General features: G+C 45.1%; 1 protein-coding gene across 1 annotated transcript in view; it reads left to right on the forward strand.

Moving 5' to 3' along the window:
• The first annotated feature begins 2,439 nt into the window (after nt 1-2,439).
• The window catches only part of LOC136836745 (p21-activated protein kinase-interacting protein 1-like), a 38,894-nt gene continuing 25,321 nt past the window's right edge, over nt 2,440-16,012 (forward strand). Inside the window, exon 1 of the mRNA XM_067101291.1 lies at nt 2,440-2,826. Coding sequence (XP_066957392.1) covers nt 2,749-2,826 — 78 coding nt within the window. The 5' untranslated portion in view covers nt 2,440-2,748. The remainder of the gene's footprint in view (nt 2,827-16,012) is intronic.

The raw sequence follows: 16,012 nt of genomic DNA on the forward strand, positions 1-16,012 counted from the left end.
AAATTCTTCAGAGTTAGAGCTGCACTAGCTAAAAATGCGTCAACGGAGTGTTGCAATTACGTGGTGGTGGCTGGATTTTCATTTCCACAGGTCAAGGACTCCATGAATTTTGCTAAAGATGCTTGGTGGGGTGTCACTTTTTTGTTGTTGTTTTTCGTGTTGTTGGCTTTTCAGGGGATTCAAAAGTACGGTTTTGAGGGGCCAACGGTTTCCACTGTAGATCCTCGCGTACATTCGATAGTCTAGGTTCCTCTGAACCACCCTCTATGTTCTCTTCTTTAGTAAACATGATTGGAAATCACCATCTTCATTGCTTTCTTCGTCTTTTTGACTGTTCATGTTGCCTTTATTTTCCTCTCGTCAAAATATTTGTTTAAAAAGCTTAATATTTCCGAATATTTATAAAGCTTTATTTTCTTTGCATTTTGCCCAGTCTTTGTTGCACTCCTTTTCAGAGCTTTTCTGTAATTGTCTCTTGTGTTGTTCCATCTGGCATTACTTGATCCACCTGAAGAAAATGAAAGTTTTCACTGAAATTAGATTTCTTTCATATAGGCATCTAGCTATGAGTCAATTTTCTCTGAGAAAAAATGATACAGCTATCACCTAGGGCTTAGCACATTGTGCAAGACTGTAACGAACACTTACAAGATAATAATGGAACATCTCATGAGTGAAATACCTCCGAACCCTAGAATAAAGCTGTAGAAATCTGTTCCCGACGATTTTTAGACACTGGCAATTTTTAATTGTCTGGGTGCAACTGGAATGAGATATAACGACAAGAAAGTTTCACATTACTCTGCTTGCTGTCAAACACATCAGTCAAAATGGTTGCCTTTTTCTTTGGGCAGATAATGACACGGCCTTCTGGCCCAGTCAAAGAAGGCACTGCAGATTTTATGTCAGACAATACAGGTTTGAGAGTAGACCAGTTTATGTTGCTGAATAATACCGAAAAGACTTTTTTTTTTAACAGTATTGCATCTTCAGCTGAAGCATAAACAATTTAAGCCACTGGTGTTAGTTGGGATATTACTTCTCAAATGAAACCTATTCCTTCTCCAAAGATTATAATTATTATGAAGATAGAGATTATGTTTAGACTATAAGTTAATATTCACACGTAAATATAGAAAACATTAATTGTATAAAAATGTTCTTACCATTTGCTTTCAATTTTTGTCCTATCTTATTCCAAATATATTTGAAACTGTTGTCCATATACTGTACTCTGGATGTGACAAATCATAAAGAACAGAATGATTTCTATTTCAATTAGGTGTTCGTCGCACATTTTTTTTTTTGTTTCTGGAATTATAATCAAACCACGTTGTAAAACTCGTCTGCTTTCCATGAAAATTCAGCGTGCCATAAACGATGATATATTACTTGACCTACGAGTGTGCAACTGACACTGATTGCTAAAATACGGTACTGTGCATTTCAAGTGTGATTGTGTCAACCTTATTTAAAATAACGATATGTTTTATTACTGACACTAATGAACTGAGCGGGTGCGTCTATCACATGTCACTGATGTGTGTGAATTAGCCTTTAAGTAGAGTCATCAGTGTTCTGTTTCTTTGCCATGGGAAAATTATTGTGATGGCAGTTTGTTAGCGCAAAGTATGTTTTTCAGTCCATGCTTATTAGGAGATTGAAATCTACTTTTATATTAATGAAACTAAAATTTCATTTTACAGTTAAAATGTTACAAAAACACGAGATCTTACTCGATTTTTCACATTTCTGTAAGATAACGGATATTTAAATATCCGAATGACAGGAGATGTCACGAAAAATCTTTGTCACGCATGCCTAAGGTAAGACTAATCATATTTAACGTATGGTTTTGACATTACTTAGTTTCTTTATTCATTGGCACCTGAAATAAGCTTATCTCCATCAATATTTTTCGCCCAGGAGACTGATTTGTATAAAAATCATCCCTCTTCTAGAAGGTAACAGCATTATGAAATCGATTACAGTCACTTTTTGGGTTAATAAGAAGGAAGGTTTCGTACCTCATAACCTTCGACCTGAACCGCAATTATGTTCTTATTTTGAATTATAAATTCTATGTTTTTATATAAGATGTGATAAAATAAATTATAAAATCAAAATATAGTGGAATGCTTTCTAAATACCTTAACTTAACACAGTATAGTATGTTTTAAAAAAAGCAATATTTGTAACGTGACTCTGTTTTAAGAAGTATTATTGTTATTTTCAATACGTATGATTTATTATAGTACGACACTAAAATGATCCGATTTGTTTTACTAAGCTTTGTAGATAAATGTCCAATAAATTGTGATTTGCGTAGAAAATTATCACATGATTTTCTATAAACAAAGATATAATGCTGCCTAACCAAAATTTATAGTCATAAGTCAATTTTATTGTCAATGCAACATGGTATGTCTTTCGAAATCCAAGAAAACACTACACTTTTCAGTAACCTAAAGTACATACTTTTCCGTGTGTCTTATATCACGCCACCGACTTTTAATGAATTTATAAAGGCTTTTAACCCACTTAAAAATGAATTTAAGTGAATAAAGTAAACTTAAAATGAATATTTTTAATAAAAAATTAAATTAGTAAGATTTATAGTGTAAAAACTATATCTTTTTATCATGGCGTACATTGTTTACAATATTTGTTGTTGCGTTCGCGGTGTCGGTCAATTACGACGTGAGAGCAAAGCATGAGTTTCGGCAAGAATTGAGCTAGCAATTCCGAATGGACGGGAAAAGAATCGAAGTCGTTGTTGGCACCACAGAGGAGTACATTTTAGGCTATGAATTATGCACCGAGAAGGTAACTACCTCGACTTTCAAATCCTTGAAGTTTATCCTTAGAAGTAGTAGACTTGTCAATGGGTAGGCTTAGGCTAAGCTTATCCTAGTAGGCTAGGTTACAAAACCAGGGCTAAACTAACATTTGGTTAGGAATGAAAAGCCGTGTTGATGATACCTGAAGAATTGGTGGATAGTTTTGAGAACTAGGGGAACAAGCTGTATAACTACCTCCGAGTCCATGTTTCCGATGTTTATCGTCAGCCTAATTGGTGAGTTCCATGTAGGCAAATTCCCCTGGCCAAATCAGGACACGACACCCTAAGTCAGGTTAGGAAGGCAAGCTAAATCTTTACATGGTGGAACTTTACCTTAGTTGCGTGGCCTGATTCCCGCCAGTTGCCAACAGGGACATGTCCCTCATACATAAATAGACATAACCTTTCCTATAATGCTAGGACCTAACCTAACCAGATCTTACCTTCCTAACCTAACTGAGGGCGACGTTCCCTGATCTGGGCAGGGGGGTTTTGCCCCGTCTGGGGGAAATTGATTTTTCTATAGTATTTTGATTGCTTATTAAGAATTTTGATTGCTTATTAAGAATTTACCATTACTTTTTGTTGGTCGAGTGTAATTAACATGTAATTAACCTCAGAAGTTGTATGCTAGGCATCCTGGAATGCTATCGCACATGCAGTGTTATAGGGGAACTTTCCGTAAAAAGTGAAGTTTCCTTCATCAGGGTGTTTAGGGGAGCCCCCGACTAAGTAACACGGCCTGCTAGGTTAGGTTAGGTTAGGGTATGTTAGGTTAGTACAATTTCTTTTATAATAGGTTTCCTTAGCCAGTCCCTTCTTAAACATATGGCTCCCTGGTGACTTGCAAATGCACGGAACCATTCCGTAACAACAGTATGGCGGTCCAGTCTTACTCACATTGTTTCCAAAAGCATGTGTTCCCAAAGGGTTGGTTAGATAGGTATGAGGTTAATAATAGTTGACCAACAATAAACACCCCCACCTCCTTCATTTGCAACACTAAAAGCATAGGAAAAACTAATTTCCAAGGTAATAGTCCGTGCAGGGCTCTAGCTCAGAAATACCCTATTTATTTATGAGGAACCTGTCCCAGTTGATGGCTGGTGGGAATCAGGCCGCGCAACTAAAGTAAGTTTTACCGAAGGTCAAGTCTGGTTAGGTCAGTACACACAATCCAGAAAAGATTAGGTTTATTTTCACCAGCAGAAGCTGTCTGACGTTTTCAACTAGCCAAAAAGAATTTAGCAATATGTAATAAAGGTAGGCTAATTATTCCTTCACAAATACAAACCTGAGGTCTTTACATAGGAATTACCATCAGAGCAAGCTGGAGCAGGCTATTCTACACAGCAAGGTTGTCCAGTAGTTGCACTACCTGTGGAAGGTGTGAGGGGTACCCTCACCACCTCCCGTTGCTGAGTTATGTATCCACTTGCCTAATAGCCTTCATTCAGAATGGACACATCTCTCGCCTTCCTCTGCCCAAATGTTTGCCGGCTGTTCTGTCCTGCACTTCATCCTGGTTTTTCCTTCCTTGTTGTTGTGCTTTGCGTATTTTGTAATAGCTGTACTTATATTCTTGGTTTAGCATGCAAACCCAAGAATCATCTATGCCCAGACGCTGCTTTTCCCCTGGCTGTTGGAAAGTGGAGATGCATCTGCTTTCTCTTACCCTTTGAAGTATATGCGCACACCATTTGCACAAAATGTTGCAAACATGTGTGCTTTGTGACTGATCCTTTACTGAGTGTCATGTTTGGTCCCCGGAGCAGTGGATGAGGTTCACTAGAAAGAGGAAATCTAAGAAGGCTGCTGCCCATCCTCGGAGGGGTATTCTTCTCCGAGGACGCCGGGTAGCTCCTTGTCTCTTCCCATGTGGCTCCCTTTGGCTGCTACCTCTTCTAGGGGAGAGGTCACCCCTCCACGTCCCCCTGTTGGATGGGCATGGGCCCATCTCGATCTCTCGAGGACTTCTGTTTGCTCAGGGGGGGGCATTTTCTCCTTGGGCAAAGGGAGGCAGCCCCTGTAAATCCATCTTTTTCAGTTCTGGGAGAGATCAGGAAGACATATCAAGATCTTAGGAACCTCAGGCCATCCTGAGGTCTTCCTGGGGAGCCATTGGTGCTGGGCTTGATTGCGCACCATACTGCCTCCAATCTGCTTGCCGTCTACTGCGTCTGTAACTGGAACCACGGTTTCAGTTACGCGATCCAACATCACCATGTCTACCATCACGGTACTTTCGGTTAGTCACCCTGCTCCATTAACATCAACACGCCCTCCAGTGTCACCTGATACTAAGGATCTTCTGGATGAATTGATGAAGAGGTACAAACGTCACTGCAAGAGGACGTCTAAGAAGAAGACCCAGTCCGCCTTCATCATCATTTTCGGTATCATCTTCTCCATCTACTTTTGCCTCCTCCCCATCTCTTCCTAAGGGTCCCATTACGTGGACAGACCCGAAGAGGGAAAAGGCGGCTGCTCTAGACCCTAAGAAGGCCTGTTGGCCCTCTCATGACATGTTTTCTTCTACGGACATCCAAGGCATGGAAGCAGCCTGCATTCGGGTCAGCCACGACGCAGCTTCCATGGGCCAAGTCTTTGTATATGGATACCCCACGTACACCAACACCCAAGGCACAGATACCAGACAACAGAAACCTATCATGTCTGGTAAAGAACCTTCTTCCACGCATGGCTCCAAGGTTCTGACCTGGAAAGTCATCCCCATCATGGATCCCCTTGTAACGTGTGACTGAGGCACACTCTCATGCCCTGGACAATCTGTGTACACGGGTCTCCTCGACCCGTGCCGCTAAAGGTTCTTTTGTCCAGGTTCCAATAGACCCACGTGGCTCTGGTAAGTGTCAACAGTCCCCAGACCGGGACGAAGCTTATAGAAAGAGTGAGGTGTGCAGCGTGCAAGCACTGCCCCCACCTCCGAATCTCCAAACCAGGACATGGCTTTCAATAGCTGCTCCACGGATGATTGGAGGATCAGTCCTGATTCAGCAATGTCGACCATAGGGTTTGCTTGCCAGACAGAGCATGGAGGAGGTCATCAGGACAGCCCATGCTTTCGCCCAAGAAGTGCGCGATGGCTCTCCTGTGGGCAGTTGCCATTCACATTCGCGTTAGCAGATTTACTCTCCTCGGGATAGCTTCCGCTCACGTTCGCGAGAGCAGGTGCACTTTCCCAGTGACAACCCCCATTCACCTTCACATGACGGGAGATCCCAGACCCATACATCGATCGTCACCATGAATTGACAATCGTTCACGGCCTTTTTCTTGCCAAGACTTCGCCCTCCGGCAGGTCTGTGAAGGGTGCTAGGCCCCACTCATTTGTCCCTTCAACCTCCTAGGCATTTACCAAGAACTTTGGCACAGACAGGACTCGGGTTGGCAATTGGGAATTGGCCTCCTATCACAGTCCTTCATACACCCCCGGTTCGGTCTTAGGACCAGAACGGACATATGCTCAGGTGTCTTAGAGGGACGAAGGGGTTCTGAGGAGGGTCTCTCACCTGCAGAGAGAGCAACTTGGGAGGCCCACAACTTGGAGGGGCCGGAAGGTCCTCTCCTCAAGGACGTGAACACCCCTGAGGTGCAGGGTTCCTATGTGGAGATTGTTAAACTGATTTGTCAGTACAACAATCTTGGAGAAGAAATCTTGACTACCAGTGAGATTGTTCCTTCGGGCCTCGCAGCACTGGTCTGACCCCACAAGGAATCCCTGCCATCTATCAAACTACCATGGTCAAAGCTTGCCAAGTCGGTCCTAGGTCAGGTGAATTCTCTCGTTTCTGGGAGGGAGAACTCACTTTGGGCCAGCCGCTCATTCAAGCTGCTTCCTCCACCTCTCCCTCGCCAGAAGAAATTCTACAAGCCCTCCACAGATAGGTCAGTTCCGACAGCACAGGCTGACCCATACTTAGTTCGTCTCGGTCCAGGTCTGTCATTGGAGCAGCTCCGTGCAGAAAACATCTCCTTCTCGCATCAGGAGTCAGCTACCTTAGAAACGACTGCCATGGCAGCATTTCAGGCAGTCTCTTGGATGGACCATTGGTCCACCACAGTAGCTCAGGTTATCACTTCCTCTTTGTCGTTCACCAACGAGGAAATGGCTAACCGTAACATAATGTTCCTGTCTAGGGGTAGAACCATCACCCACCTAGCCCACCAGACAGCTAACCTGTGGGCAAACTTGGTTCTTAAGAGGAGAGACGTAGCTCTCTACCGAATTTCTAAGTTTGTTAGTCCTGAGTCAGTCTTGACCTTGAGAAACGGACTGTTGCTGGATTCCACTTCCCTCTATGACAGGGAGCAATTAAACGCCGTGGTGGATCGTCAAAGGACGGATGACATTGACCTCCTTGTCCACTGTGCAGTGGCAAAGACCTCCGGGCCTTCATGTCCATTGCAGCCCGACCTTTGGGTCAGGCTGGCCCTTCCTCTGTGGGGCCTAGGAAATCCCAAAATCCTAGGGTCCCTTGTAGGAACACCTGGCCTTCTTCTGCCCCCATTAGGAAGGGTGCAAACCAGGTAGAGGAGGTAGAGGGAAGAAGAAGGGAGGAGGATGCTAGGGATGGTGTTCCCCTCCACAGCTGTCACTGGTGGGGGGTTGCCTGTTGAGCCATTGGGCAACATGGCAGCAACATGGAGCAGAGACCTGGGTAGTGCATGTCCTTTGGGTGGGTTATTTACTTCCCTTTGAGTTTCCTCCACCTCTCACCAACCTTCTTGTCCATCTACAAACATACATCCCCGGCTCTCCGAAGGACCTCATTCTACAGAACGAGGTGAAGGCAGTGCTAAACATGGGCACTGTGGAAGTCGTGACAGATCAGTGTCCAGGATTTTACTGCATGATCTTTTTGTTAGAGAAAGCATCAGGGGGATGGAGACCAATCATAGACCTTTCTGACCTGAACCGATTCGTTCAACAGACTTGGTTCATGATGGAAATGACATGGTCAGTGCTAGCGCCCATCAGAGAGTCTGACCTCATGCTTACGGTGGATTTGCAAGATGCATATTTCCAGATACCCATCCATCAGTCCTCCCACAAGTACTTCCACTTTATCCTCAATGGGATAGTATACCAGCTCAGAGCACTTAGTTTTGGGCTATCAGCCGCTCCCGAGGTGTCCATGCGAGTGTTCACCCTTATATCGACTTGGGCCCACTCGCATGGGATGCGTCTTCTGAGGTATCTTGACGATTGGCTAGTCCCTGCGAACTCGCATTCGAAGTTGCTCTAGGACAAAGATCACCTCCTCGATTTTTGTCGCAGCCTAGGCATTACTATAAATCTCGAGAAGTCAGACCTCATACCCAAGCAGAGGATAACATACCTAGGCATGCTGGTAGATACAGCAGCAGTGAGAGTCTTTCCCTCAGACTCCCAGATCAGCAGGTTCAAGGAGACAGTGCCATCGTTCCTGTTCTGACAGGAACAACCAGCTTAGATGTGACAAATCGTTCTCAGTCACCTGTCATCTTTGGGGAAGCTGGTCCCTCATGGGCGACTTCACCCTCATTCCCTCCAGTGGAGAATGAAGGAGTTCTTGTCTCAAGCAAGGGGCCCCTCTGTCCCTTCCCATTCCTCTCAGGAGAGAAGTAAGACAGGACTTAGCTTGGTGGCTAGATGACAGGAACCTCGTAATAGGAGTTCAGTTTTACACTCCCCCTCCCAAGATGCTTGTTTTCGGATGCTTCGAGGGAGGGATAGAGTGCACCCCTGGAGGAGTTACTAACCTCAGTGTGTGGAATCAGAACAACAAGCACTTCCACATCAACATCCTGGAGCTCAGGGCAACCTTTCTAGCTCTCCAAGAATTCCAGGATCGGGTGGCGGGGCACTCCATGGCACTAATGAGCTACAGTACCACAGTAGTGGCATACATCAAGAAGTAAGGGGGACTAGTGACTCTTCAGCTCCATCAACTGACAGTGCAAGTGCATGAGTGGCAATAGCACACTCAGTTGAGTTGTCAGCGAGATACATCCCAGGCAAAGGAATGTAGTAGCAGACAAACTCAGCCACCAGGGTCAGGTGATAGGGACAGAATGGTCTCTACACCCAGACATCGTAGAAAGATTGTTCGACCTTTGGAGACCACCAGTGATAGACCTTTTCGCAACCTGGCACAACAGGAAGTTGCCGGTGTTTTGCTCCATCATCCCAGACCCTTGGGCTGCAAAGGAGGACACTTTTCAGCACCCTTGGGACAATCTCACACGTACGCTTCTCCTCCGTTCGGTCTTATTCGTCAAGTGATCAACAGGGTAATAATCACCACATATCTCAGAATGACCTTGGTGGCTCCCAAATGGCCACATGCTGAGTGGTACCCGGATTTGCTAGCTCTAGTATCCGAGGCACCAAGAGAAATTCCTCCATGGCACAACCTCCTCTGCCAACCCCACATAGAAAGGTTCCACTAGTCCGTGGGGTCCCTATCCCTTCATGGCTGGAGACTATCCAGTGTCTCCTGTGGTCAAGGAAAATGGGCTATCTTCTCTGGTTGGTGTCGTGGAAGGGATTTCTCTCCAGTCGGAGCTACTATTCAGCTGGTAGCAGACTTTCTAGTCTTCCTTCACCAAGAGAATCATCTCTCTCTTTCAGTAATTAATGGACACAGAGCTGCCCTGGGCCTAGCCCTATGCTTAAAAGACATAGATCTCTCTTCCTCATGGGAGTTCTCCATGCTGATGAGAAGCTTCAGAAAGTCTTGCCCTCCCAGGGAACTCAGGCCCCCCTGAATGGGATGTGAATCTTTTTCTTCGAAGCCTGACTCGTGCACCTCACAAGCCTCTATGAGAGTCGTCAGACAGGGATCTGACCCTCAAGACTGGCACTGGCGAAGAGAGTAGGCGAATTCCATGGTCTTTCTTATAATGTTAAGATTTCGAGGGGATGGCGATCTGTTTCGTTCAAATTTATCCCGGAATTTGTAGCGAAGACTTAGAATCCATCGGTCCCTGACGTCAGATTCGAGCCCTTCTCGATCCCCTCCCTAGAGGACTTTGTAGGTAACGAACCAAACGAGATGCTACTTTTCCCAGTTAAAGTGCTGCAGTGCTACCTTAAAAGGACTCAGCAGCACAGGCCTGAATGTCGACCACTTTTTATTAGCACTGGCAAGACCAAGAAAGAGGTGTCCAAGAGTACAATCTCTTTTTGACTTTGTGAGATTATCAAGCATGTTATCAAGAGGACTTGAGTACGTTTCAGCCCAGAGCTCACAAAGTCGGGGGCATCGCCCCATCCCTCGCATTTAGGAAGAACCAGTCGGTGCATCAGCTGCTGAGAGCAGGAGTGTGGTCACGTCAGACGACGTTCACTTTTTTTACCTGAGGGTCCTGTGGTGGCTACTCAATAAGTTGTGTAGCTCATCCGTTTCACCTCTCCTCTTATGGTGAGCAGAGGTTAGGTTTTCAAATTGTCATGTGCTGGATGGGCACAGATGCAGGGGAGTGATCAGCCATTCTATTTTTTCCATTGTTATGATCTAATAGAAGCAAGTCCTGCCCTCTCTCTAGTAAGAGGAGAAGGGGGTTGGCAATAAAACTAACCCGTTACTTATCTTAGCTTTATTGTCTCTGACATAGTGTTCTCCCAAGCCTTTTTTGAAGTAATGTTGCTTTCACACCCATTACTGTACTTTGAAAAGCTGGGAAATCTGACAGTCGATCATACATTTGTTCCCCTGATCAGAGGCATGGGACTGCTTCCTTTGCTCAACATTACACAATCAGGAAAAAGTCCTAGGTGAAGCAAACCTCCAGTCAGTTAGGAAGTCTTCCTATGTAAAGACCGATGGTTTGTATTCATGTAGGAATAAATGACAAAATTTAGAATTAATTTGTATTTTTCTTAACATACAAACCTGAGGTCTTTACATACACTGCCCACCTCTAGCCAGCCCTCATTCTAATACCTGGGCTACTAGGCAAGTGGATGCATAACTCAGCAACAGGAGGTGGTTGCGCTGAATGTAATTCCTATGTAAAGACCTCAGGTTTGTATGTTAGGAGAAAGACAAATTACTTTTAAAATTTGTCATTTTATATAAGTATCTTACCCAGTAATTACATAGCTATTAGTTTCTTTTAACCTGCAGCTTAAAATTTTGAAATTGCAGGTCACGCTAGTTTGTTTTGGTTATGGCGACGTGCCCCACCCACTTTCGGGGGGAAGAAGAGGTACAACATAGCAAAGAGCTTCAGTTTGTTTCTGCCGGCTGTGGTTGAAGGACTAGGGTTGGCAGCAGCTTGAATTTTGAAATTTATACTTTACTGGTTGTTTGTTGTATCTATGATTGGTGAAGTATTTATTTTTGTAGCCCTTTGGCACAATTTGGATAGTGTTAGACGAGTTTTGATCATTGGTTTACAACTTTATGTCGGTTTTTTTGGACTTGTCTTTGTGATTTTCCATGATGTCTGACACTAGTAGTTGTAGTATTAGGTATTGTAGCAAAGGCTGCAATACTAGGCTTATTAAAGAATCCTACGACTCTCACACTATTTGTGTTCAATGTAGGCGACAAACTTGTTCAGTTGATTTACGATGTGAGGAATGTAGTGAATGGGATTCAAAGAAGTGGAAGACTTTAGATTCACATCTTAAGAAACTAGCTAGAGATAGGAAGAGGAAAGCTATTGCTCGGGAATCTAGTAAAGCCTTAGCTAGTCAGGATTCATCCACTAAGTCGGATGCAGTTACACCTGTAATTTCTTCTGATCCTGTTCCATCTCCTCCACCTGTGCGATCCTCTCCTTTACCCGGCTCTCACATTTCCGATCCCAACACCTACGTCAGTCTGGAATCGAAAATCAACACTCGCTTTGAATTATTTGTGCATTCAATCGCTAAATTAGCTTCATCTGTGAAAGTGTTAATGGATAAAAGTGAGTCAGAGCGCCCGTGGTGCCCAGTGCTAGTGCGGTGGTAGTGGAGGAGATGGCTGTTCAGCCCGCCAATTCTCCTAGGCCAAGGTCCCTAACATACTTCCCAGCACCTGGGAGGAGTCAAACTTGTAGCCTAAGGGAGGTCAGTGGGGTCTGCCCCCAAGCAGTCTCCCCCTCAGTTCAATCTGTTGATGAATCCCAGACTGCAACCAAAGGTCGTTGGAAAGGCCTTCAAGTGAGTGCTCACTGTATGTCCTCCAGCTCTGAGGATTTTAGTCCCAGGCACTCATGGTGCTCTGCGGACAAGTCACACCCGCTGAAAAGGCGTGCAGTGGGCTTCGAGATTTCTTCTCCTGTACCTTGTATGAAGGGCAAGGATTCAGCGCACATCTCTTGCAATCACTGGGATAGCCCGGAGCAATTCTCTTCTGCTACATCAGACGATGATCGTAAACTGGCACCGAAGCGTCTTGTGGCGTGTGGACATTCTCCCTTGCATTAGGGAACCCCTTCATCAGGAGTTGCGCACCCAGCACCTTCACCTCTACAATCAGCTCCCAAACAGCCAACAACTAGTGTCGAAGAGCCCAAGCTCCCGTTTACAGATGAGTGCCCACTGGCGCCCGTTCACCATCAAGTTTCGTCATTGGCTGCCATCTCTACAGTGCTCCTTGAGCTTTCACCTCAGCCAAAATTATGTTTTTAGCTTCGGAACTAGCACACTTTCTCAAGAATATTTTTAAGGTTTTCAAAGTGATGAGCTTCCTAGACTGGGCAGTGGGCGCACTAGCATGCAAGATTAGAGGCTGCTCCTTTTCACCTCAAGACACTTCTGCGGACCTCTTAGGAGTACTTTCCTGTATTGACAGGGGCATTCATGACAGTACACAGGAGTTAGGTGGCCTTTATGCCATGGGTGTACTTAAGAAAAGAGAGCTTTGGTCTTCTTTTACTTCAAAAGGCATCACTCCGTCTCAGAGATCAGCCCTCCTCTTCTCCCTCTTGGACAAGAGACATCTTTTTCCTCAGGCTACAGTACAGAACTAGACATTGCCTCTGACCTGCAGAAAAAGAACACTCAGGACCTGCTCTCCCAATCTGCGAGACGCCCTAAGGATTCTTCGGCTCTTCCTCCCAGGTCTTTGTCTCCACTGCAGCCCACTCCCTTTCGGAGCTCCTGTTCTAGAACATGTACTAGAACAAGAACATATACCCATTTCCCACAGCGTTCCATCAAGAAGTCTTCCTCCAAGTCTTCCGCCAAGAAATGAAGATGTAGTCCTCCATACTCAGGTAGGAGCACGGCTCCTCCTCCTTTGGGAACGGTGGGAACAAAAAGGAGCGGAATCCTGGATAGTGTCTGTCCTGATATAGGGCTACACTATCCCCTTTTTGAACAAACCTCCTGTAGTCCGCAAGCCTGTTGAATTGACAGCTTACTCTCCAGGCTCAGAGAGATTTGCTGCTCTCTTGCTAGAGGTTGAGTCTCTTGTTCAGAAAGAGGCTATAGAGGTAATAGAGGACATTCCTTCTCCGGGATTCTACAACCGTCTCTTTGTAGTACCCAAGTCATCGGGGGGCTAGAGACCTGTTTTGGATGTACACGTAAGTGCACTAAATGTCTTTGTCAAAAAGACAGCCTTCAAGATGGAAACAAACCAAACTGTCCTTTCATCCATTCACCAGGGAGAAGGATGGCGTCCATCGACATGCAGGACATGTACTTTCATATTCCAGTTCACCCAACTTTGAGAAAGTACCCCAGGTTTGTGTTTCAGGACAAGGTGTTCCAATTTCGGGCTCTGTGCATCGGTTTCTCGACAGCTCCTCAAGTGTTTACCACGTTATTGGCTCCCCTAGTGAAGTGGCTTCATTTGATGGGAATAAAGATCTCTCTATACCTCGATGACTGGTTACTAGTTCCCTTTCTGAAGCTCAGTATATGGAAGACATTCACACAACTCTTCTCTTGGCCCAAGAATTGTGTCTCCTCATCAGTCGGGACGAGTCTCTCCTGACTCCTTCTCAGGAGATTCCTTATTTAGGAATGATGATCAGCTCTCGGGATTTTCGGGTTTTCCCAGTCCTGAAGAGAATAGACAAGTGTCTTCAGACAGTAAAAGAATTTCTGGAACTAGATTCTTGCTCGGCCAATCAATGGATGAGTCTTCTAGGAACCCTCTCATCCATGGAACAATTCATCACTCTGGGAAGACTACACCTGAGACCTCTGCAATTCTTCCTCAGAGCCAGCTGGAACAGGAAAAAGTCCCCGGACTCGTATTTGTTCCCGATAATGGTAGAAATCAAGGAGGATCTTCATTAGTGGATTTTCAGGAAGAGGCTATCAGAGGGAAATCTCCTTTCCCTCGGAACCCCAGCCTAGAGTTCTTTTCAGACGCGTCGAACCTAGGTTGGGGAGCTCTTTTAGGGTTAAAAGAAGTATCAGGTACCTGGTGTCAAGAACAGCAAAACTGGCACATCAATGTAAAGGAGTTACAGGTGATATTTCTGGGCGTACAGTGCTTCGCTTCAGAAGTTTGTGGGAAGATGGTAGCAGTGCATTCAGACAGCACGACGGCACTGGCGTACATAAAAAAACAGGGGCGAACTCACTCTTTCTCCCTGTACGAAGCAGCAAGGGGTCCTCTCTGGTTACACCAGAACAACACACAAGTGACAACACAGCTTATCCAGGGGAAACTCGATGTTCTGGCCGACGAATTGAGCCGTCAGAAACAGATCCTTCCCACGGAATGGACATTAGACCCCGTTAGTTTGTCAGGATCTGTGGAAGCTCTGGGGGAAACCCATGATAGATTTGTTCGCATGCTCCAGGAATCACCAACTTCCTTTAGCATGGGTGACCAATGCAATGTTGCAGGACTGGCCGGGCAAAGATCTGTATGCCTTTCCCCCATTCAATTTAGTGAGACAAGACCTGTCCATGATTTTGATAGCCCCCTTCTGGCCAGCCCCTTCTGGCCAGGCAACCTCACTTCCGGCCAGTTCCACCAAAACCTGGTTCCTCTGGCCCTAACAAGATTCAGTCGGACTTCGAGCCAAGTCTGACAGGCTAAGTGGTCTATCTTCAGGTCTTGGTGCAGACAAAATAACGTGTCCTCTTCTAATATCTCTGTAACAGAAATAGCGGACTTACTTCTGTTCTTATGCTCCACTGAAGGACTTTCCACTTCTACCGTTAAAGGCTACAGAGCAGTGCTTAGCTCGGTTTTCCACCATAGAGGAATGGACTTATCGTCTAACCACGATTTGTCCGACCTTATTAAGTCCTTTGATACCACAAAGCTTAAAGAATAACCTTTGATGTCCTGGAATATAGACGTAGTACTTAAGTGGCTGACCAGTTCACGATTTGAGCCCGTGCAGTCTGTCTCTTTAAGGGATCTTACCGAAGAAATTTTTTTTCTGGTCGCCTTGGCCACTGCCAAAAGATCCAGCGAAATCCATGCTTTTGACAAAAATGTCGGATTTTCTCAGGGGAATGCAGTTTGCTCCTTTTCCCTAGATTTTTTTTTAGCCGAGAGCAAATCGCCATCAAATCCATGGCCTCGTTCTTTTACAATCAAGAGCTTGTCCGAGATAGTAGGCCCGTCTGAAGAAAAAAGAGCTCTCTGTCCAGTAAGGGCCTTAAGTTTTATCCACAGAACAAAGACTATTTGTGGTACATCAAGGAACCTTTGGTGCTCTGTGAAATATCCCTCTCTACCTATGTCTAAGAATATCCCTGGCATTCCTTCTCAGGGACTTGATTTCAGAAGCACATTACATGGTGAGCGAAGACTCTCTCTCCTCCTCATACAAGGTAAAAGCCCGTGAGATAAGAGCGGTTGCTAAGTCTTTGGCGTTTAAGCGCAATTTATCCCTCACGTCGATTGTGCAGCCAACATTTTGGAAGTGCAAGTCAGTGTTTGCAAATCATTACCTAAGGGATATCGAAATTACTTACAATCAGTGCAGTACCTTGGGTCCGTTTTATGCACCTGGCATGATGTTGGGGGAGGAGATGTAGAAAGCAATGTCCTTTCTTTAATCTCTTCGCCTTGCTTAGGGTGTTGAGTTTTTTGGGGAGCCTGGGAGTGCTATGTACTTGGATTACTCTCCAGTCCTCTGGTTTTAATGGTTGGGTATTGATGTTTTTAGTTTTGTTTTTTGGTGGTTATGGTGACTATATTTGCTCTGGTTATTTTGTGTGGTACTGTGCCCTGGGTAGGGACATCTTGT

Source organism: Macrobrachium rosenbergii, chromosome 56, assembly GCF_040412425.1.
Source record: "Macrobrachium rosenbergii isolate ZJJX-2024 chromosome 56, ASM4041242v1, whole genome shotgun sequence".
Lineage (NCBI taxonomy): Eukaryota > Metazoa > Arthropoda > Malacostraca > Decapoda > Palaemonidae > Macrobrachium > Macrobrachium rosenbergii.